This window comes from Aquarana catesbeiana, linkage group LG04 (assembly GCF_042186555.1).
Source record: "Aquarana catesbeiana isolate 2022-GZ linkage group LG04, ASM4218655v1, whole genome shotgun sequence".
NCBI classification, from domain to species: domain Eukaryota; kingdom Metazoa; phylum Chordata; class Amphibia; order Anura; family Ranidae; genus Aquarana; species Aquarana catesbeiana.
The window spans coordinates 24,009,775-24,034,572 of NC_133327.1; the positions used below are offsets into that span (position 1 = coordinate 24,009,775).

The following is a 24,798-nucleotide window of genomic DNA, read 5'->3' on the forward strand; positions in this document are numbered from 1 at the left end:
TAACTGTGCACTTAAATTTTGACACACTAATAACACTATAACAGGAAAGTGGAGGTAAACCTATGAAAATGGAGGATGTAACTGTAAGTACAATGCCTATCTGATTGAATATCTATTTGTGTGAAGTTAGTTCTGCTTCTCATTTTTTATCCTCTTTATTTTACTGCTGCATTACTGTCTTTTTCTATTGTAATATATTTTTCTGTAAATATTTTCTGCACTGGTTTTCCTTTTCTTTCATTAAACAATGATTTCAAAACTGTTAAGCTCATCTCTAATGCACTAAACCAGAACTTAAAGAACTTCTGTCTCTTTGAATAGTGCTACTAGATTTTAACCTGTCATTTACCTGTCTGGCGTGACAGCGTGTATTAGAGACATTTCTTAAAGAGGAGCTTCAGCTAGGTTTCCAAAAATTAAAAGTTAGTAGCTACAAAAACTGTAGCTGCTGACTTTTAATAAACCAACACTCACCTGCCCAGGGATTCCGCAGTCCTCACCCGGGCCAGGTCTTCACCGGTTTTTGGTTCCATGGCTCCAGCATGTTAACTGAAGGAAGCCGGCCCTCTCCTTGTGGCTTCACATCTGTCTCCCCACTGTGCATGTGTGAGCAGTGTTGTGCCTTGTGAATGGTCCCGTAGCCTCCTGGGACCTGTGATGTGTCCCAGAAGGTTGGGGGTGTAGGGGGAGGGTTGAAATTCTGCTCCAATTGCCTAGGCGAAGTGGGAGCAAGTACCTCTCCAATCTAGGTAGCTGCTAGAGGAGGGGGTAGATGAGGAGGAAGAAAATCAGAACTTCACTTTTTGGGTGGCTGTGGCTGAACTGGACTGGAGGTGATAAGATGCTATGCAAAAAAGGATTAAAAAGATGAAAACAGTATTTTATGAAAAAAAAAAAAATTGGATTTTTGTACTCGCCATCAAATCCTTTTCTATGAGTTAATTGAAGGGCACAACAGATCTTCATGATGGATGCTCCTGCAGATGGCAACATAAAACCCATTGTCATGAAAATCTGCCTATGTCCTTCAACAAATGGAAGATATAATGGGATTTATTTTACTCATCGTGAAATCCTATTCTCTGAGTTCATTAAAGGATACAGCAGATATTCATGGCAGATGGGTTTTATGTCACCACCTGCAGGAGCATCCGTCATGAGGATCTTCTGTGTCTCTCAATGAACGGAAGAGAAAAAATGATTAAAATGACATCCAGATAGGGTTCAAAGAGTTTTTCTAATTACCTGTATGGCAATATGAGCTGTTCCTGATAGAGAAACCAGATGAAGAAAAAAGTCCCAGTAACTGAGCCAAATCTTAGGACATCCAGCTGTGGCTTCTGAGATTAGCATGACTGGAGCAGATGACGGCTTCTGATTCTTTTGTTGCACAGGTCAGAAGACAATTACCAAAGTACATTTTTTCCTAGAAATTACAAATCTACTTGTTCCTGTTCTATAAATAGGACACTCTTTGATGAGCAAAGTATATAAATGAAATGGCCATAAACACACTTCCATAGCTAGGTCTTCTGTTTCTGTTTGGCCATCTGGATGTATCAAGGACAAGGATGAAGAAATTAATGTATACTCTGATCATAGGGGATTTCCATAATGTCTTCCATTTTTAAATGTTATAGTCAATGTTTTTCAAAACATACACTTATGACCAAATGTTTATGGTCCCCTCCAAAATATTAAGCTCAGGTTTTTACAGTGACAGGTACTGTTAATGCTACAGCATACAAAGAAATCTTAGATATTTTTGCATCTCCTTTGATGAAGGCCTTTTTCTGTTCCAGCAGGACTGTGTCCCTGTGCACAAAGCTAGGTTCATAAAGACATGGTTTAACCAGTTTTTTGTGGAGGAACACGGGTGGTCTGCAAAGAGCCCTGACCTCAACCCTACTAAACAGCTTTGTGATGAATTGGAACACCAATTGTAAGCCAGGTCTTCTCAATCTAACATCAGTACCTCAATCCTACTGAACACCTTTGTAATGAATTGGAACACCAATTGTAAGCCAGGTGTTCTCTTCCAACATCAGTACCTCAACTCTACTGAACACCTTTGTGCTAGGTCTTCTCATCCATAAAACAAATTATGAGCCTAGTCTTCTTGTCCAACATCAGTACTTGACCTCACAAACACTCTTTTGGCTAAATGCTCACAAATTCCTGTATACACTCTCCAAAATCTTGTGGAAAGCCTTCCCAAAAGAGTGGAGGCCGTTACAACTTACAAGGGCAGGTCAAGTCCATCATAATGCCCATGGTTTTGTGATGGGATGATCAACAGGATATTATAAATGTGATGGTCAGGTGTCCACAAATGCTTTCGCCATATAGTATGCTCTTCAATTCTAGATGATAGCATGGGTAAAACTACAGAAATGTTTCATTGACAACCTTCCAGGTGGATCCATCTGCAGTGGATGCCGGAAGGCAGACATTCAGATGTGCTGTGGATTTTTCAAGTATCAGAGGTTGACGTGACTGCAATTTGAACATGGCAGAGTCACATTACAATAAATAATGAAAGCCATTGTAGGAATTCACTTACAATTTGGCAACTACAAGATGGTTGTCCCCAAACTGGCTCCAGTTGAATTGATATTTCATTCTTCCATCTTTTTAAACCGAATCAAAAAATACTTGTGCATCCAACGTTAGTGATCACATCAGCTCACAGTTGGCATATTTATCGTGTTATGTTGTCAAATTCAAGAAAGACTTTACAGGTAGGTGTAAACTGTGCTGCCAACTTCTCTGATTACTCAACTGATGCTCCAGACTGCAAATATTTACTGAATTCCTCAGATAATGTATTTTCAATATATTTTCTCTACCTAGAATTTCAAAAATAAATATTTCACAACTTGTAAGATTAAATATTGTATATATTTTTTGCATGTTCTTGCTTATTCAGTCTTTGGCATCAGCTGAGCTTTTTTTCCTTGTTATCATTCATAGTGGCTTGACAAGGAAATATCGGTCTGATTACTTATTGTATGAAGAAGGCCCCTCTGCAACATCCTCTGGAACTCAGTAGGTTTGTACTCTGCCAGCTAGGTGTGTCCGCTGGTGAGTCTTTAAGTGGTGAGACTGTACGAAGCTCTTTGAGCACAGCGTGCACTTGTATGGCCGTTCACCAGTATGAATCCTCTGATGAACCTTCAGGATGGAGTTTTTGATGAACTTTTTGCCACACACCGTGCATTGGTAAGGCTTCTCCCCTGTATGAACCCTCTGGTGGACCATTAGCTCATAGGGCTGCCGGAAAGTCTTTATGCAGTGACGGCAGTGGTATGGCCGTCCGCCAGTGTGGCCAATTTGGTGTCGGAGGAAACGTGAGAGATCTGAGAAGGTTTTGGCACATTCGCTGCACTGGTAGGGGCGGTCCCTCCTTTGCTGAGGAAGCGGTGACAAGATCCCCACGTGACTGTGCCATCCATTCCATCTATAGAATGAGTTATCCAAGATGTACTCTGTGCCTGGAACTTCGTCCAACTCCGAGACTGATTTCCGATTCTCTGTAGGATACAGAATGCAGTAACCAAGTTACCTTCAGACTTTATATCCATTTAATTAGAAAAAAGGCAAATGAAGGCAAATTGTGTAAGTGCTTCATTATTTTCTTTCCACTACAATTTGTTCCAAATCTCTCAACACTCTGGCCTAGACCTCATCTGTGAATGAAGGTACGGTAACCACAAGTAGCCGGCTGTAGTTCCCCGACCATGGAAATTAATCGTTTTACATCAATCTATTTTTTTGTTTGTAAGTTACAAAATGTATTATTTAAAAAAAAAAAAATGTTATTAATTTACTTTTTCAAATTCTCCTTCATTTGCTGGAAGATACAGAACAGTAATTCTTAACGGGAGGGGTATACTGCCATCTATAGGAGGTTTTGACCACTATGCTTATCAAAAGAAGCACTAGCTCCCTCTAGTGATGACATTCTTATACTTGCTCAAGGGCTTATCTACTCAGCTGAGTATCCTGATAAGTTTTATGCATTAGACTTCAGGACCCTCTATTCTCTGTCAATGCTCACTCTGCTAGGGAGCCAAGTACTTTCTGGGCCCTCTGTCACCCAAATTCAGTCTTACAAGTTTGCAAAGATGCAATCTGGTTCTCCGTCTACACTATATTTAAGATTTACTGGGAGGACGTGGCTGCAGCATCACATGTTAGCTGTGGCCATGAGGCCCTGCAGGCAACTCTATGATAGCCCATGCTTTCTGTGGGTTTCAAGGGCTTGCCTTCTTGCCTTGTTGGGTGTCCTTGCCAGTTTTTCTTATCTTGGGTCTGCTTCTGACCTCTCAGACTTAAAAAGCTGAATTCCAGCTTTTGATACACGTTACATAGTTCATTTGGGCCAACTTGGCCCAAATAAACAATGTCCCTCACTAACGTGAGGCCGCTGGATGTGTGTTATAAACTGTATGTAGCTGCGGCTACATAGAGCATACAGCACTGTGTTCTGGGTTTGAGCCGAGACTTCCTGTCTCATACCCGGAAAACAATGTAGTCTATCTGATCGGTCAGTCACAGTGAAAGCAATGAATTCTAGCAATAAAGTCAGAGGGGCAGGTTGATGATGCCACAACCTCTGACTCAGCCAGTCAAGATTAGTATTCAATGCTAGAATACATTGCTTTCTCTGAATGGCTGACTGCTGATCAGATAGACTCTACTGTGTTCTGGGTATGAGACACGAAGTCTCGGCTAAAACCCGGAACACAGTGCGGTATGTTGTATGTAGTCTCAGCTACATACAGTTTATACCACACATCCAGTGGCCTCACATGTTAGTGAGGGACATAGTTTGTTTGGGGCAAAAAAGTGAACTAACATTTTAAGTTCAAACTCCAACAATTACAAGCAATTAATTCAGAAGAGTGATCTCTACGCCTCCTTTAGAGAGTTCAGTTAGAAAGAGAGGCAGAAGGTAAACAGCTTCTTCTGCCTTCTCTATCTAAAGCATTATTCCAAGAAAACAAAAATCCTCTCTTTTCAAACTTTTTTTTTTTTCCAAAAGGGTTTATGGTAAACATGGTAGCTGGAAATGTAAATGTAATCAGCAAAAAAAATTATAAAAAGTAATTGTTACACTTTTCTGAAAAAGCCAAATGCAAGTTGACAATCTCCTTTTAGAAACGTTCGTCAAATGGCAACACTTAATGGCAGTGCTACCCTGCTGCGTTGTCGGAATTTTGCTAATATACTTCCAGTTATAACGTCAGCTCAACTCTCTGTAGTATTATACTGTGAGCCCAGGCCGGGGCGATGATGTCACCACAGGGGGTATGGCTATGACATCCTGGGCTCACGGATAGTGGGTTAAATAATGCTGGACGTATAAATTTGAGCTGTTACCGATCCACGTTCCTTCTGCCTTGGCTACCTCCTTACAACATTCCTTTCAATTTGCGTGGCGAAAGGGATCACTTCCATATTTAGGAACGAATATAGCACCCGATCCAAAATTTTTATATGACCTCAACTTTGGCAAGCTATTGGACACTGTGACGGAGGACTTGAAAGTTTGTCAGGCCTACAGTTTGACTTGGTTCAGAAGGGTGAATGTGCTTAAAATGACAATCCTAATGAGAATAGTGTACCTACTACATACAGGGCCCATTGTTCTACCACAGACCCCTTTTAAACATACGTGACACGCTTTTCTGACTTATGTTTGGCACAGGAAAAGGCCGAGATTGGCGTACAGTATCCTGCGTAGACACAAATTGGACGCCAGGGTCGGCCTCCCAGACATGGCATTATATTGTAAGGCCATGGCTCTGGTGCGCATCCTAAATTTCACGACGCTCAGAAAAAAAAAAAAAATGGACCTATGGAAAAATCAATGGCAGGCAGAAACTTAGCAGGGGCTCCTTGGGTTCCGTCTGTCTCTAGAGGACTTTCAGACTGGATGTTCTCTCTGACTCGGAAAACCTTGACGGTCTGGGACAGATTGAATGTATTGGGCCAGTACGCTGCCAAGAATCAAGACTTCCCCATTAACACCCCTAGGGGGATTCCCATGGTTCCCACCGGGTGAGGATATTGGATTTGTTCGCTCTTGGGGGACTAATGGCAACACAGCCAGTGCAAAATTTGCCCCTCGGGGTAAACTTTTAGCCCTTATTACGCTACAATCTTCCTTCGGGAACTTACCCCTAGCAACATGGACTTTTTAGGCAAACTGACTCCCAAGTTGACACAGATACATACCCTCTCCACATTTGAGTCCATGTGTGTTATACAAGAATCATTTTACAAATATCTTACAAGATGGGATAAAACCCCTTCCTGCTTGGCCCAGATGTTTTCAATTGTTGATGCCCAATGTTGGAGGGGTTGTGGCCAGCGAGGCACGTTCCTCCACATATGGTGGTCTTGCACTAAAATGGGAGCTTTTTGGTGTTCAATTAACCCATGGATTAGGAAAATGACTCTCAGGCCTATAGAAAGTACCCCATCCTCTATTCAATTATACAAGAAAAGTGTCCCCATCTGCTGAACACGGCAAAATCTTTGGAAACAGAGTACTTGCCCTTCCCTTGCTGAATGGAAAAAAAGAGGTGGATGCCATTATGGAGGCAGAACTCTGGGTACACACAGTTAAAGACCAGCAGGACAAATTTAGAGATGTGTGGATGGGTTGGATGTACTATTCTCATGAGATCTTGGATGCCTGAGTACATACTATACCTACATGACGAGTAGCAGTCCTGGTTTGTGTATTTCTTCGGACTAGCTGTTTTACTACATTCATGTACATGTCTCCCCAGAACTGATTTTGCAGACTTGTTTTCCGCCTTTTTGTTCATTTATTTTTATTTTATTTTTTCTATTTTTAAGTTTGAGTTATCTTTTACCATAGGGGATTTCAGTGTCATATGTCACCTGTATTGTTTTAATCCGCATAATGGTTGTCCATTGGATCTCCGTATTGTTTGGTTTATTTCACTAAACTGTTCTAATGTTCTACTTGTTAGAAGCAGTCCCGCGGACGCTAAGACACACTTATCACAAAGTTGCTTATACGCATTTGCATAGCTTTCAATATACTCAATCGTTTAAGTGGTATGTTATATAATACCTGCTTTTTTGGGTTTTTTTTTTTTGCTGTGACTAATGTCTTGTACTCCCCTTTTCACTTTTGTACTTTTTGAAAACTCAATAAAACTTTCATTATAAAAAAAATAAAAATAATGCTGGACGTCATTCAACTGAGAGGAGGACCAGTGGTGGACCTTGGTGTAGTGAATCTGAGGGGTCAGTGCTGGAGAGCAGGTTAAATGCAACCCTGCTGGGCAACTTATTGTAAAAACAGTTACATAAAACTAGAATTCTGCTTTTTATTTTGGCTGAGACAATTGAGTACTGTCCGTGATACTTTTTTTATTTGCACTAATATATAATTTTTCAGGACAAGCTTTCGGGTATGTGCCCTTCTTCAAGGTCCCAGCAGTACTGGGACCTTGAAGAAGGGGACATACCCCTGAAAGCTTGTCCTAAAAAAATGTATGTTAGTGCAAATAAAAAAAGTATCACGGACAGTACTTAATGGTCTCTGTCTGCACTAATACGGCTACAATCACCTCAAGTAATTTGGCCGAATAAGTATGCTTCTAGCCAATTCCAAGCATTTTTACTTTTTTGGGAGATCAATTTATTACGCAAAAAATACACATCTATTATTGTGTATGACCTGCTCACCATAGACAAGGGGTTCCTCAACCAGGGTTCCTCCAGAGGTTTCTAGGGATTCCTTGAGCAATGAGCAAGCTCTGCCTCTCATATATGTTCCCACTGACACCATTGATCTTTTTAGCTATCTGTAGGATGGTAATACTTCCCACTGACCACAAGTGTAAGGAACATTCTTCCCATTGACCATCACACTAATGTATCACGAGTTGTAAGTATAGTCATTTTAGCAGGGGCTCCCTGAGACCAGAAAGTTATTTCAAAGTTCCTATGTGTTGAAAAGGTTGAGAAAGCATGCCATAGACAATAAAAAGGGACATTACAGGTAGGGAACTCTGGGCACTAGTCAAAAAATTTCAAACTGCACCCCATACATAGTATTTCTCAAGCACAAGTGTAGCAAATCTTTTTGTATATAGTCGCAATCATTATCATTCTCTATGCATGGACAATCTCACACTGAATGTCCTAGTAGCCAAAATTACAGGTGATTACTTTTGGTTATGCTATATTGACAGTAAAGTAAAATTGGAACTTTGAGTCTCTGTACAACCTATATACAGTAGGGAAAATCATTATTTGATTCCTGGCTGATTTTGTAAGTTTGCCCACTTACAAAGAAATTAAGGGTCTATAATTTTTATCAGAGGCGCATTTTAAATGATAGATACAAAATATCAACTAAAAATCCAGAAAAAAAACACGATACAAATGTTATAAATTGAGTTGCAGTTCATAAAAATAAAGTATTTGTTACTCTAGCAAAATAGGTATTTGATCCCCTAGCAACCAACAATAGTTCTGACATCCAAAGACTGGCTACAGTATGTGCCCATGTGGTGCACAGATTAGTCCGGTCAATTTAAGGTGTTCCTAACAACAACTCGTTATCGCCTGTCCACAGAATCTCTTTCTTCCATTCAAACCTCTCCATCATAGGCAAGGCCAAAGAGCGGTCAAAGGATGTCAGGGACAAGATTGTAGACCTGCACATTGCTGGAATGGGCTACAAGACCATCAGCAAGAAGCTTGGTGAGAAGGAGACAACTGTTAGAGCAATTATTCGGAAATGGGAGAAATACAAAATAACCATCAATTGCCCTCGGTCTGGAGCTCCATGCAAGATTTCATCTCATATAAGGATAAGGATGATCATGTGAAAAGTGAGGGATCAGCCCAGAACTACACGGGAGGAGCTTGTAAATGATCTCAAGGCAGTTGGGATCACAGTCACCAAACAAACCATTGGTAACACAATATGTCACCATGGATTGAAATCTTGCAGTGCCCGCAAGGTCCCCTTCCTCCAGAAGGCACATGTACAGGCCTGTCTGAAGTTTGCCAATGAACAGTCAAATGATTCAGAGAAGGATTAGAAGAAATTGCTGTGGTCAGATGAGACCAAAATTGAGCTCTTTGGCATTAGTTCAACTCGCCGTATTTGAAGGAAGAAAAATGCTATGACTCCAAGAACACCATCCCTACAGTCAAGCACGGAGGTGGAAACATTATGCTTTGGGGAGGTTTCTCTGCTAAAGGTACAGGCCGACTTTGCCACATTGAGGTGCTACTGGGTAGGGCCATGTATTGTAAAAACTTGGATGAGAACCTTCTTCACTCAGCCAGAACACTGAAGATGGGTCACCCAGCATGACAATGACTCAAAACATACCGCCAAGGCAAGAAAGGAGTGCTTCAAGAAGAGGCACATTAAGGTCTTGGTGTGGCCTAGCCAGTCTCCCGACCATAATCCTGTAGAAAATTTATGGAGGGAGCTGAAATTTTGAGTTGCAGTTGAAGTCCAGCCAAGAAATCTTAAGGATTTAGAGAAGATCTGTAAGGAAGAGTGGACCAAAATCCCTCCTGAGATGTGAGCAAACCTGGTAACCAGCTACAAGAAATGTCTTACCTCTGTGCTTGCCAACCAAGTACTAAGTCATGTTTTGCTTGGGGATCAAATACTTATTTTACTCATTGAACTGCAACTCAATTTATAACATTTGTATCATGTGTTTTTTCTGGATTTTTGGTTGATATTCTGTCTCCATCATTTAAAATACACCTATAATCAAAATTATAGACTCTTAATTTCTTTGTAAGTGGGCAAACTTACAAAATCTGCAGGGGATCAAATAATTATTTTCCCCGCTATATTACATCAACCTTGGCATTGTGTTGGCTGTTACCTTGGTTGGAACGTTCACTTGTTTCTCTGGCCTCAGCTGCCCGGTTTGTCCACAGTTCCGTCATCTCTTGAAGCCTCATGGCTGCGTCACTGTCTAGAAAGAGGTGTTCAGAATCAGACATACAATATGTCCAATGACAGGTCAGACGCTTAATATATAAATATGCTAAAATTGGACTTGGAGCTGTATAGAAGGCATTGGTGTATTGCTCAAAACAAGGTGGTCAATATTGTCCTGTAATTGTAAAGACACCCTCATTTCCTGTCCTGCAGACACAACAGGAAGTAAGAAAAACTCTTTTTAATGTCACCAATACATGTATACCCATTGGAAGATTTCCCCTTTATTCCTGTTTCGGTGAGAACTGTAAAAAGTTGTATTTTCCATCACTTTCAGTAATGGGATAGAGAACAGAGAGAGGCGAGTGAAGCTCCCCAGGGGTGACACAGTAAAAACCTGGAACAAGTAGAAACTAAGTGATGGATTCAAATTACTGGTGGGTCAAACTGACTGGGACAGCGGTCGCCATCCAGTGGTCCTTGGACCACTGATGGTTCACCAGAAAATTTTGGTGGTCTCCAGTGGTTCTGCCACAAATCAGCATTGTGGCAGATGTATACCTTCCAGTGTTGTTCTCAATCTGTGCTGACAGTCAGTAAGCATTGCTCCCTGATGCCTCTTCTGTAGTTCCGCCTCCTGTAAACTCAGAGGGAGGCCCTGGAAGTAGTGCAGAGAGCTGGAGGTGAAGGAGGGGACTTCCAATGGCAGCCCTGATCACAGACTTAGGGAGCACAGAGCTCGAGCACATAGCTGGATAAGGAGGCGAAATCCAATGAGGAGTCTGTGTAAAACAGCAGTGTGATGCAGAGTGTGGGGGGATGCAGAAAGCCGAAGCATTGTTTGTATGGGGCACAAGTGTGATCCACACTTATAGTGGATATAAAAAGTCCACACACCCATTAAAATATCAGGTTTCTGTGATGTAAAAAAATGAGACAAAGATAAATCATTTTAGAACTTTTTCCACCTTTAAAGTGACCTATAAACTGTACAACTCAATTGAAAAACAAACTGAAATCTTTTGAGGGGGGGGGGGGTAAAAATAAAAAACTAAAATAATATGGTTGCATAAGTGTGCACATCCTTAACCACTTCAGCCCTGGAAGGATTTACCCCGTTAATGACCAGGCCATTTTTTTGCGATACGGCACTGCGTCGCTTTAACTAACAGCTGAGCGGTTGTGCGACGCTGTACCCAGACAAAGCTGATGTCCTTTTTTCCCACAAATAGAGTTTTCTTTTGGTGGTATTTGACCACCTCGAGCAGGTTTTATTTTTTGCGCTATAAACAAAAAACGACTTTTCACAATTTTGAAAAAAAATACAATATTTTTTACTTTTTGCTATAATAAATATCCAAAAAAAAAAAATAAAATAAAAAATGTATTCATCAGTTTAGGTCAATATGTGTTCTACATATTTTTGTTAAAAAAAAAAAAAATTTGCAAACAGCGTATATTGATCGGTTTGTGCAAAAGTTATAGCGTCTACAAAATGGGGGATAGATTTATGGCATTTTTTATTATTCATTTTTTTTTTACTTGTAATGGCAGTGATCAGCGATTTTTTGGCTTGGCTGCGACATTGCGGTGGACAGATCGGACACTTTTGACACTTTTTTGGGACCTGTGACATTATTACAGTGATCAGAGCTAAAAATAGACACTGATCACTGTATAAATGACACTGGAAGAAAGGGGTTAACACTAATATCGTGTACACAATTTCCGACAACAAATGTTGGATGTAAGCTTGTTGTCGGAAATTCCGACCGTGTGTAGGCTCCATCAGACATTTGCTGTCGGAATTTCCGACAACAAAAATTTGAGAGCTGGATCTCAAATTTTCCGACAACAAAATCTGTTGTTGTAAATTCTGATCGTGTGTAGACAATTCCAACGCACAAAATTCCACGCATGCTCGGCATCAAGCAGAAGAGCCGCACTGGCTACTTAACTTCATTTTTCTCGACTCTTTGTACGTCTTGTACGTCACCGCGTTCTTGACGTTCGGAATTTCCGACAACATTTGTGTGACCGTGTGTATGCAAGACAAGTTTGAGCCAACATCCGTCGGAAAAAAATCCACGGTTTTGTTGTCGGAATATCCGATCGTCTGTATGCGGCATAAGGGGCGATCAAGGGGTTAAGTGTTCCCTAGGGAGGTGTTTCTAACTGTGGGGGGGGGGGCTGACTGGGAGTAGAGAGAGATCGCTGTTCCCGATCACTAGGAACAGACGATCTCTCTCTACTCCCGTCAGAACGGGGATCTGTTTGTTTACATGGAGCGATCGCGGGTGGTCGGCGGACATCGCGGCTGCCGGCCATACGCATGGGCTTCGGCGGCACGGGCGCGCCTGCAATAGCTATTATACGGACCGATGTACCGGTACGGCGATTCGCGCAGCCAAGCCAACCTGCCGGTCGACAAATGGTTAAGCTAATACTTTGTTGAAGCACCTTTTGATTTTATTACAGCACTCAGTCTTTTTGGGTATGAGTCATCAGCATGCCACATCTTGACTTGGCAATATTTGCCCACTTTTCTTTGCAAAAACACTCCAAATCTGTCAGATTGCGAGGGGATCTCCTGTGCACAGCCCTCTTCAGATCACCCCACAGATTTTCAATGGGATTCAGGTCTGGGCTCTGGCTGGGCCATTCCAAAACTTTAATCTTCTTCCGGTGAAGCCATTCCTTTGTTGATTTGGATGTATGCTTTGGGTCGTTGTCATGCTGAAAGATGAAGTTCCTCTTCATGTTCAGCTTTCTAGCAGAAGCCTGAAGGTTTTGTGCCAATATTGACTGGTATTTGGAACTGTTCATAATTCCCTCTACCTTGTCTAAGGTCCAGCCCCAAAGCATGATGCTGCCACCACCATGCTTCACTGTGGGTATGGTGTTCTTTGAGTGATGTGCAGTGTTGTTTTTGAGCTAAACATATCTTTTAGAATTATGGACAAAAAGTTCAACCTTGGTTTCATGGGTTCAAAACACATTTTCCCACATGCTTTTGGGAGACTTCAGATGTGTTTTTGCAGAATTTAGCCGGGTTTGGATGTTTTTCTTCATAAGAAAAGGCTTCAGTCTTGCCACTCTACCCCATAGCTCAGACATATAAAGAATACGGGAGGTTGTTATCACATGTACCACACAGCCAGTACTTGCCAGATATTCCTGCAGCTCCTTTAATGTTGCTGTAGGCCGCTTGGAAACCTTCCTGACCAGTTTTCTTCTCGTCTTTTATACATTTTTGGAGGGACGTCCAGTTCTTGGTAATGTCACTGTTGTGCCAAATTTTCTCCACTTGATGACTGTCTTCACTGTGTTCCATGGTATATCTAATGCCTTGGAAATTCTTTTGTACCTTCCTCCTGACTAATACCTTTTAACAATGAGATACCTCTGATGCTTTGGAAGCTCTCTGCAGATCATGGATTTTGCTGTAGAATGTAGAAAATGTCAGGAAAGACCTACTAGAACAGCTGAACTTTATTTGGTGTTAGTCAGAGGCTTTTTAAGCGATGGCAGGTGTGTACTGACTTCTATTTAACATGAGTTTGAATGTAGTTTTTCATTTTTACCCCCCTCCCCCCCCCCCCAAAAGATTTAGGTTTGTTTTTCAATTGAGTTGTACAGTTTATAGGTCACCTTAAAGGTATAAAAAGTTCTGAAAATATTTATCTCAATCTCATTTTTTTACATCACAGAAAGCTTACATTTTACCAGGGGTGTGTAGACTTTTTATATCCACAGTACATACATACCACCAGATCTTTAAAGATCGTCCAATAGTAGAAAGACACTGCTCCAGGTCAGCTCACCTTGGTGCTAGCCCTAGATTCCATACAAAGAGGTGCTGGTCTGGTTCTCAGCCACAAAATGCTTCACATAGAAAAGTGGTTGACAACACTCAAGATGTATTAAAAAATTCCATTTATTATTAATCCATCAATCTAGACACATCACAGCTTCAACAGGTAGGAAAAGTGTTGACAAACTTCACACCACATGTAACATGAAACACGTCAACACTGTGCCGTGCCTGTTGAAGCTGTGATGTGTCTGGATTGATGGATTATGAAGCTCATTTGGAATTTTCGTTACACCTTTACCAGATGATAAGTTTCTAAACAGATATATCCAACCTCTAACCTAAAGGTCAGAAACGCACTACTATCCTATAACCCAAGGTGTATAAATATGTTACCTGTGCCTTGTACAGTACGATTAAGATCATTTTTTTAGTTTTGGATAGTATTAGGAAAGGATAAGAAGCCCTGTTGGGTATAAACCTTCAGTAGCCCTGTTCTCTAAAGACTAGACTGAACAATGGTGGTATTCCACAGCAAGAAACCATAAAAATTGTCCAACACAACTCAACTGCTAAAATACAGGTTTATCATGGTTATATGATGCTGGATGTCATTCAACCCAAAAAAGGACCAACAGTAATCGGCGACTGGGTGAGTATACCAGCTGGAGCTTTAATTTGCTGTTGGGGACCTAAATTGAAGTCAACCAAACCATGTATCAGAAAACTGAATTTGTGTGGGTTTTTTTTTTTTAAGATTTGCTAATCTTATATTCATGGATTTAATGGTGGTTTATCCATTTGGCAACCATGGCTATAACAAAGTCACCACTCTATTGGTGGAAGGATTTGTTTGGTTTGAGACCAAGTTCAATAGGACAAGTTGTGGGGGAAGGGGGATCTCTTGTACATTAACCTTGATACGAAAGTTCCCTTAATGGGATGGACCTGTGCTTTTCATTCAACCTTATATGCCAGGGTTTCTCCATCAGAGTTCAAAGGAAGTCAAGGGTTCCTCCAGAAGTAGTTAAGATTTTCTTTAACAATTTCTACCTCTCAGTTTTCACTGACACCATTGATCTTTTTAGCTATCTGTAAGGAGGTCATTTTTCCCAATGACCACAAGTGTAAGGAGAATTCTTCCCACTGACCATCACACTAATGTATTATGAGTTGTAGATATAGTCATTTTTAGCAGGGGATTCCCTGAGCCCAGAAAGTTATTTCAAGAGATGCTCTGTGTTGTAAAAGTTGGGAAAGGCTGTTATAGACTATGTAAACTTTAAGCCAAAAAGTGCATACCACCAGACAAAAAAAAAAACATGAGTGAAAATATGATCTTATGGTTCTTATTGCACTTCCTGCATAAAGTTGAGAACTTTGACATAAAGGCGTGTAGAAAGGCTCGTGTTCTATGCCAGCCATTTTCAACCAGGGTGCCCAGACACCCTGAGGTGCCTTCAGGTTTCTTCATGGTGCCTTGGCAAAATGCCTAAAAATTGCCCAAACCTTCTAGCCACCAGCTTCTTAACAACCAATGACATCATCGGTTGATAAGGAGGACAATGCACAACTGCACAGCATCCTTGTGTGATCATCCTCTGCCCGTTTCCGTCAACATTGAGGTCAACATTGGGTCACATTAGCAGTAAGGGAGAGAAACTGAGGGAGAAGAGAAACATTGGAATACTAGTCAGTACCAGTGTGCAAAGGTGTATTTGCTTTGGAAGAACAAATCACCTCTAATGTTGGGTATCCTACGTGTTGCTGCACGTTTTTAGTTTTTTACATTGTGCAGAATTTTAAAGGGCACCTTGACTGAAAAAAGGTTGACAAACACTGTTCTATGCTATTAGACAAATAATTTGTAAGATAATTCCTGAGTATCCAAGTTGTTGCTGAACAAGCCTCAGTGCAGCTAAATAAACGGACTACCGATCAGCAAATTTGGTATTCACCATAAAGCAAAACCAAAAAAATAGACTAATGTTGTTTTAAATGGTATTTTATTTTATTTTTAAATCGAATATTAATCAAATAGTTCATGTCTATTTTCATCACCTAAAAAAAAGAAAAAAGAAAAAACACATCACAAGAATCTATAAACCAGATAAACAACAGCACAACAATGACTGAACATCAGAGTGAGGGTGTAGCAAGAGGTACTAAGTTATTTTTCGTTTTGGGGGAGCAGGAAGGTCAGTATTAGATCTGTTAATGCCCATCACCTGCCGTCTCAATCCTGCATGGACTTTGGTGGGGTCTATAGTCCGAGTATTGGTTGACACACAGGATGCCGGATGAATGGCCTCCACACCCTGTTGGATAATATTGCCCAGAGCAGCCAGTCCTTCTGTCTGCTGTATGTGAAGGAGGCTCAGAGAGTAGGCAATCTGGGACAAGATGGAGTTCTGTTCCTGCATTAGGACGTTTGATTCCCGTTGGTTGGAGGACAAGTTGTGCAAAGTCTGGTTTAATACAGAAAAATGTTGGTCCTGGTGCTCAGACTCCAGAGCTGGCTCTTGATCTTCCATTGTGTCTGAGCAATGAAGCTGATCTCCGGGTGAAATGATGGAAGGTTCTTCAGAAGAGTCTTTACTGGAGTCCTCCCCCAACTCCTGACACTGAGGGGAGAAGACACTGTGGGCCAGGGACTCCTGATGGACTGAATCTATTGCTGGAGTGAAGACAGCTTCTGCTAGGAACTCCCGATGGACTAAAACCATGGGAGGAGAGAATATGGTGTCTGCCAAGGACTTTCGGTGGACTGAATCCATGGGAGGAGAGAAGACGGTGTCTTCCAGGTTTTCAGAATGGACCAAATCTATGGGATCTAAGCAGAAAAGCATTGTGTTACCAAAAATAATAATTTCTCTTCTACACTCAATGTGCAATACATCCAGAGCAACACAACAAACTGTTAACACTTTATCTAACCTGCTTCATACTTGTCCTTCTTAATGTCCCTACTCTAAACGTCTGATGGAGCTGATTGTTTTGAAATTTTTTATGGGGAATATCAACACTGACTGTTCTGTCTATATCAGTGGTCTCCAAACTGTGGCAGGGGGGCTTACTATGGCCCTTTGCTTGCCTTTATCTGGCCCTTGGAACACTATTTCCACCAACTGACACCAATGATGGAGCACTATTTCCCCTACTGACACTATCAACGGGGCACTATTTTTCTCATAGATAACAATAGGGCACTATTCTTCCCATTACAAGAAATGATGGGGCACTGATGCCGAGGCATTCTCTACTCGCACTGGCCACAGTCCGGCCCCACCTAAAGCCTAAAGGACAGTAAACGGGCCCTTTGCTTAGGAAGTTTGCAGACCCCTTGTCTAAATAAAACAGCATTATAGTCAGGTTTCAGTATCTGCTTTTCACTCATAAATTTACCTGGAAACTTAAACTACCCTGAACCCAAAGCATTGTTTTTTTTTTTTTAAAAAGCAATAAGAGGAACGCAAGGTGGAGACCTGCATTTTGACAGGCTTTTATCTTGTTTTAAGTTTACTGTCTACCTTTTACCTTGAAATGTTCCACAGGAAAAAGCAAAAGTAGCACAAAAGGGCAATGGGTTGTAATACAATAAGTAATTATTCCGATAACCATAGACAGGCCCATAGAGTAGACACAAGGTCTGGTCAAAGAAAAAAAAAAAAATCAAAAAGTCTAAAAGAAAAATCAATATTGAGATTCCCTATTAAATTTGACAATGATTGGTTAAGTTTGGGTCACTGAACCTATCAGTAATCTTTTTTTGGCCTGATGACAACAAACTATTGATACCTGATTAGTTGCGGTAGGATGGTGCCCACTAAACTACAAGGGCCGTAATAAAAGGCCATTGTGTGGGGAATCTAATACAGGATGGAAAGAAAATGCTAAAACTTTGACCACAATCAGCAGGCTATCATTAATTTACTGAAGCCTTCTAGAGACCAAAAATAAAGTATAATAAAAAGCTATCATGTTTCTATAAAAAAACTGCTCCCAGTTAAGGGGCTCACAAACAAGAAAGCTGGATATCCAATACCAAGTGTAGACAGCATTACAATTATACATTCAGCCAGTTGGTTGGATTAGACATTTTTCTAGGGATCTCTGTGCTATCGGAGGGGCTTGCTACCAATGTAGGTATGTAATTGCTGGATAATAGGATGGTTCCGTGTGGAGAGTTTCTCTAGTATGGCAAGGCTCTCTGAGCAATGTTGAGATCACTGAGTAGAGCAAGACAGAGAGTAAGGATCTCTGGGTCATGGAAGGGATCTCTCTGTGCAATGTAGGGATCTCTGGGTAATAGCAAGAGTCTCTGTGTAATGTATTAATCTCTCTGTAATGGGAGTGGTCACTGTGTAATATAGTGATGTTTGAGGGGTCTTTGTGTAATGTAAGGACGTCTGGTAATGGGAATGGTCTCTTTGTAGTGTAAGGTGTAAGGGTAATGAGAGGAATCTCTGTGTAATGTAGAGATTGATAAGTAATGGGAAGGATTTTTATGTAATGTAGGGATTGATGAGTAACTGGAGGGGACTCTGTGCAATGTAGTGATTAATGGGTAGTTGGAGGGGTCTTTATGTAATGTAAAGACCTCTGGGTAATGGGAAGTGTCTCTGTATAATGTAAGGACCTCTGCCCAATGAAAGGGGTCTCTGTGTAACGTAGGGATTTCTAGGTAATGGAAGAAATCTGTGTAATGTAGGGGTATTATAAGGGATTTCCATGTAATGTAGAGGGTCTCTGTTTATTGCATGGATCTATAGGTAATAAGCAGGGTCCCTGTGTAATATAGAGAGACCATGATAATGAGGCATCTCTGTGTAAAATAGGGATCTCTGGGTAATGGGACAAGTCTCTGTGTAATTTAGGAATCTCTGGGTAATGTGAGAAGTGTCTGTTTAATGTAGGGATCTCTGGGCAAGGGGAAGAGTATCTGTGTAATGTAGGGATCTCTGAGCAAGGGGAAGAGTTTCTGTGTAATGTAGGGATCTCTGGGCAAGGGGCGGAGTCTCTGTGTAATGTAGGGATCTCTGGGCAAGGGGAAGAGTCTCTGTGTAATGTAAGGATCTCTGGGCAAAAGGGAAAGCCTATGTGTAATATAGGGATCTCTGGGTAATGGGAGAAGTATTTGTGTAGTGTGGGGATCTCTGGGTAATAAGCGGGTCTCTGTATAATATAAGAGTTGCTGGATAATGGGAAGGAATTCAATGTAATTTAGGTATTGATGGGTTATGTAGGGCTCTCTGGGTAATAAAATAAGTTTCTGTGTAATACAAGGACATCTGGGTAATGGGAATGATTTCTTTGTATAGGGTAAGGATCTCAGGATAATGGGCGGGTTTTCTGTTAATGTAGGGATTGCTCCGGAAGAGGTATCTGTGCAAGGTAGAGTTATCTAGGTAATAGGAAGGGTCTCTGTATAATGTAAGGATTGCTGAATAACAGGAATTATTTCAATGTGATGTAGGGATTAATGGGTAATATGAGGGGTCTCTGTGTTGCATAGAGATCTCTGTGTAATGTAGGGGTTACTGTGTAAAGTACTAATCTCTGGATAATGGGAAGGATCTTTGTGTAGCACAAGGACCTCTTGGTAATGGGAATGATCTCTTTGTATAGTGTAAGGATCTCTGGATAATGAACGGGTTTTCTGTGAATGTAAGAATTGCTCAGAATGTCAGGATCTCTGGGTAATGGGAGGGGCCTCGGTGTAATGTAGGGATCTCTTAGTAATTAGTGGGGTCTTTGTGTAATATAGGGATCTCTTGGTAATGGGTGGGGACCCTATGAAATGTAGGGCTCTTTGGGTTTTGGGAGGGTTCCTGTGTAATGCAGAGATCCCTTGGTAATGGGAAGTTAGAAGGGTCTTTGTATAATGTATGGATCTTTCTTGGGGAGGGGTCTCTGTATAATGTAGAGATCTCTGGGTAATGGGCCAAGTCACATTTTAAATCGCTGACCATAAAGTGGAATAAAACAACATTACAATGTTTAGGAAGCAGGTCTGAATAATAAGGGCCCCAGGAAACCTTCTTACTCCTCCCCTGCCTTCTGTATATGACCGCACACACAGCAATCTGGTCTCTTCAAAGCATTAAAATGTAATAACAGTATTTACCGGCTTCCACCTCCTCTGGTTGGTCCTCCTTGTCCTGGTTCCAGTCCACCTCTTTGCTGAACTCTGGTTTGAAGAAGTCTCTTAGCCTCTGCTCATACGGTGCCAATCTCAGGTGTGGTGGAGGCCGGCGCCCAGTCTCTGCCACATGGGCAGCTGCCTCCCTTAGTTTTTCGTTCATCTTGCGCTTGGCGTTCTTCCACCTCTTCTTGACTTTATCACTGGTGCGGGAAGCCACTCCTACAGCGCTCACTTCATTGGCTATGGCCTGCCACATGGCGTTCTTAGCAATGCTGGGTGTGATGTCAGACTCTTTCCCGAAAAGCTTGGAGTAATTCTCTAAAACCAAGTCCACTAGGACATCCAGCTCCTTCTCGGTGAACTTCACGATTCGCAGACGCGGAGCTCCAGGGGACGAAGAGGACGGCAAATTAGATCCGTGCAAATTAGGTATCTGATTCACTGGGAATTGTGGGGGTGCCCCAATGTCACCTTTAGGTGGCTCCCCATTATCTGTCACTATGGCATAGAACAAATTGAAATTTAGAGGTGCCCTTCAACCAGTGTCACAAATGTTTTTAAAGGCCAGACAGTTTATAGCTACTAATAACTCAATTGTGCTGCCACAGTTTTATGAGGTGCCAAGAGGTGGCCTCCATATTTCTTCCAAATGGGTTTCTTTTAAAAGTTTGAAAGGAAACATATGTGAACACGATCAGCTTAATATACGTAATGGGAAACTAGATCTAGAACCAAAGCTTGTTCTTTTAGAGTGGGAGAAGTATTAGAACCTCTGTCAGAAAAAGAGGGACACATGGCGTCAAAACGTGAGCATGACTGCATTGGCTGTGGATATATAGGGGTGGATTTACTAAAGGCAACTAGGCTGTTCACTTTGCAAGGGGAATTTCCCCAGAGCTTAGTGGTGGATGAATGTGGTGAAATTTCACTTTTCAAAGAATACCCAAACATGCTAGAAAAAATAGCATAGCTTGCACGTCCATGGATGATGGAAGTCTGTTGAGCTGCACCCTACTGACTAAGCTAAGGGAAAATTCTCCTGCAAGGTGAACAGCCTAATTGCTTTTAGTAAATCAACCCCATAGGGCAGCCTTTCTCAACCTTTTTACCCCAGAGGAACCACTGAGATAATTTCCAGGTCTCGGGGAATCCCAACTAAAACCAATGTATTTGAGGCCAGTGAGAAAAACGCCCCTCACATTGGTTGCCAATGGGAAGAATGCCCTCCTTACAGTGGTGGTCAGAATGATACCCTTACAGACAGTTGAAAAGATCCTTAATCAGGCTATTCAAAATGGTGTTGGCTTTGGAACTATGCAAGCACCATCAACTGGGAGGTCAATCACCCACAGCTCAAGGAGCCCCTAGTAACCTCTGGAGCAACCCTAGTTGAGAATGGCTGCCAAAAAGTTTGATTGTCTATTCCAAGAAGAATGTCCTGGTCTTCATTTGTCAGTGGAAGGAAGAATGGGAAAGGGGGACCCCCTTTAGCATCTGTTATTGGGAAACTGCCTAGGTCAGCAGAACCCTGGAATTTTTATCAAATCTTAAGATTCCACGGATCTCTCAGAGTGGAAGGGCACTGATAAAGGATAACTCAACTAAAATTACAGTTATTCTGCATACACTGCACCTATCTACTGCAGTCTTTGTACCTGCAAAATACTCCCTAATACTTCCTTTACATAAGCTTATCTGCAGAATAAGTATACAGAGAGCTTTGTCTGAGTCTACCTTTAAAAAGGACTTACTGCAAAATGTGGGAAACTACATATCAACCAACCACAGCTGAGACAATGAACACTTTGGTCAAGAGTATTTATTATACCGCACAGCTTACAGAGTGTCGTGGTCAGGAGTATATAATGTACAGCATAGCTTACAGAGTGTCGTGGTCAGGAGTATATAATGTACAGCATAGCTTACAGAGCGCAGTGATCAGGAGTGTTTAATATACAGCATAGCTTAAAGAGAGCAGTGATCAGGAGTGTTTAATACACAGCATAGCTTACAGAGCGCAGTGATCAGGAGTGTTTAATATACAGCATAGCTTACAGAGAGCAGTGGTCAGGAGTATATAATGTACAGCATAGCTTAGAGAGCGTAGTAGTCAGGAGTGTTTAATATACAACATAGCTTACAGAGTGAAGTGATCAGGAGCGTTAAATATACAGCATAGCTTACAGGGTGCAGTAGTCAGCTGTATATAATGTACAGCCCAGCTTACAGGGCGCAGGGGTCAGGAGTATATAACATACAGCCAAGCTTACAGAGTGCAGGGGTCAGGTTGCACAGATACCGTTTTTGTACCGGCGAGTGCGAGTAGCGATACTTTTGGTCAAGTACTCACTGATACCGAGTAATGATACCTTTACGGTGCGATCTGAGCCCATACAAAATGAATGGGCTCAAATCGCACTGCAAAAAAATCGCATGCAGTTTCCTGTGTGAACCCGGGCTGAAATCACTATGACAAGCCTGCATTCAAACAGGAGCGTTGCGGGAAACCACATGCAATTCGCACAGGAACCTGTTCAAATCGCATGTGATTCTTTGCAGTAAGATTTGAGCCAATTAATTTTGTAGGGGTTCAAATTGCACCGCAAAAGGTATCAGTTTCGGGTATTGGAGTGCTCATGAGAATATTCGGTATCAGCACTGATAACGGTGCAACCCTAGTCAGGAGTGTGTAACAGTTAACACAGCATATAAGGTGCAGGAGAAATGCTCAACATTGGAGGTCAGTGGGGAGAAGACTGCCCTGGCATTGGTATCTATGATATAAAAATAGCCCTGGGGTCAATAGTCAGTGGGAGGAAGAAAGCCCCAGTACTGGCAGTCAGTGGGAGGAAGAACGCCCCAGTACTGGCAGTCAGTGGGAGGAAGAACGCCCCAGTACTGGCAGTCAGTGGGAGGAAGAATGTCCCAGTACTGGCAGTCAGTGGGAGGATGAATGCCCCAGTACTGGGAGTCAGTGGGAGGAAGAATGTCCCAGTACTGCGAGTCAGTGGGAGGAAGAATGTCCCAGTACTGCGAGTCTGTGGGAGGAAGAACGTCCCAGTACTGGCAGTCAGTGGGAGGAAGAACGCCCAAGTAATGGCAGTCAGTGGGAGGAAGAACGCCCCAGTACTGGCAGTCAGTGGGAGGAAGAATGCCCCAGTACTGGCAGTCAGTGGGAGGAAGAATGCCCCAGTACTGGCAGTCAGTGGGAGGAAGAATGCCCCAGTACTGGCAGTCAGTGGGAGGAAGAATGCCCCAGTACTGTCAGTCAGTGGGAGGAAGAATGCCCCAGTACTGTCAGTCAGTGGGAGGAAGAATGCCCCAGTACTGGCAGTCAGTGGGAGGAAGAATGCCCCAGTACTGGCAGTCAGTGGGAGGAAGAATGCCCCAGTACTGGCAGTCAGTGGGAGGAAGAATGCCCCAGTACTGGCAGTCAGTGGGAGGAAGAACGCCCCAGTACTGGCAGTCAGTGGGAGGAAGAACGCCCCAGTACTGGCAGTCAGTGGGAGGAAGAACGCCCCAGTACTGGCAATCAGTGGGAGGAAGAACGCCCCAGTACTGGCAGTCAGTGGGAGGAAGAACGTCCCAGTACTGGCAGTCAGTGGGAGGAAGAATGTCCCAGTACTGCGAGTCAGTGGGAGGAAGAATGTCCCAGTACTGGCAGTCAGTGGGAGGAAGAACGCCCCAGTACTGGCAGTCAGTGGGAGGAAGAACGCCCCAGTACTGGCAGTCAGTGGGAGGAAGAACGCCCCAGTACTGGCAGTCAGTGGGAGGAAGAATGTCCCAGTATTGGCAGTCAGTGGGAGGAAGAATGTCCCAGTAATGGCAGTCAGTGGGAGGAAGAATGCCCCAGTACTGGCAGTCAGTGGGAGGAAGAACGCCCCAGTAATGGCAGTCAGTGGGAGGAAGAATGTCCCAGTACTGGCAGTCAGTGGGAGGAAGAATGTCCCAGTACTGGCAGTCAGTGGGAGGAAGAACGCCCCAGTACTGGCAGTCAGTGGGAGGAAGAATGTCCCAGTACTGGCAGTCAGTGGGAGGAAGAATGTCCCAGTAATGGCAGTCAGTGGGAGGAAGAATGTCCCAGTACTGGCAGTCAGTGGGAGGAAGAACGCCCCAGTACTGGCAGTCAGTGGGAGGAAGAACGCCCCAGTACTGGCAATCAGTGGGAGGAAGAATGCCCCAGTACTGGCAGTCAGTGGGAGGAAGAACGTCCCAGTACTGGCAGTCAGTGGGAGGAAGAACGTCCCAGTACTGGCAGTCAGTGGGAGGAAGAATGTCCCAGTACTGCGAGTCAGTGGGAGGAAGAATGTCCCAGTACTGGCAGTCAGTGGGAGGAAGAACGCCCCAGTACTGGCAGTCAGTGGGAGGAAGAACGCCCCAGTACTGGCAGTCAGTGGGAGGAAGAATGTCCCAGTATTGGCAGTCAGTGGGAGGAAGAATGTCCCAGTAATGGCAGTCAGTGGGAGGAAGAATGCCCCAGTACTGGCAGTCAGTGGGAGGAAGAACGCCCCAGTAATGGCAGTCAGTGGGAGGAAGAATGTCCCAGTACTGGCAGTCAGTGGGAGGAAGAATGTCCCAGTACTGGCAGTCAGTGGGAGGAAGAACGCCCCAGTACTGGCAGTCAGTGGGAGAAAGAATGTCCCAGTACTGGCAGTCAGTGGGAGGAAGAATGTCCCAGTACTGGCAGTCAGTGGGAGGAAGAACGCCCCAGTACTGGCAATCAGTGGGAGGAAGAACGCCCCAGTACTGGCAGTCAGTGGGAGGAAGAACGCCCCAGTACTGGCAGTCAGTGGAGGAAGAATGCCCCAGTACTGGCAGTCAGTGGGAGGAAGAATGTCCCAGTACTGGGAGTCAGTGGGAGGAAGAATG

At 42.8% G+C, this 24,798-nt stretch overlaps 1 protein-coding gene across 6 annotated transcripts in view; it reads right to left on the reverse strand.

The window, feature by feature from the left end:
• LOC141139103 (uncharacterized) overlaps nt 1-24,798 on the reverse strand; it is a 106,646-nt gene that overhangs the window by 4,550 nt on the left and 77,298 nt on the right. For 4 of the 6 annotated variants that reach the window (XM_073624916.1, XM_073624915.1, XM_073624914.1 and 1 more), the window contains 2 exons: nt 19,912-20,427; nt 15,774-16,617 (listed from right to left, as the gene is read on the reverse strand). In XM_073624916.1, coding sequence (XP_073481017.1) covers nt 15,950-16,617; nt 19,912-20,427 — 1,184 coding nt within the window. In that variant the 3' untranslated portion in view covers nt 15,774-15,949. Of the gene's footprint in view, nt 1-1,245; nt 3,534-9,911; nt 10,005-15,773; nt 16,618-19,911; nt 20,428-24,798 lie in introns of those variants that run through there. The other 2 variants (XM_073624920.1, XM_073624919.1) reach the window with 2 other exon arrangements.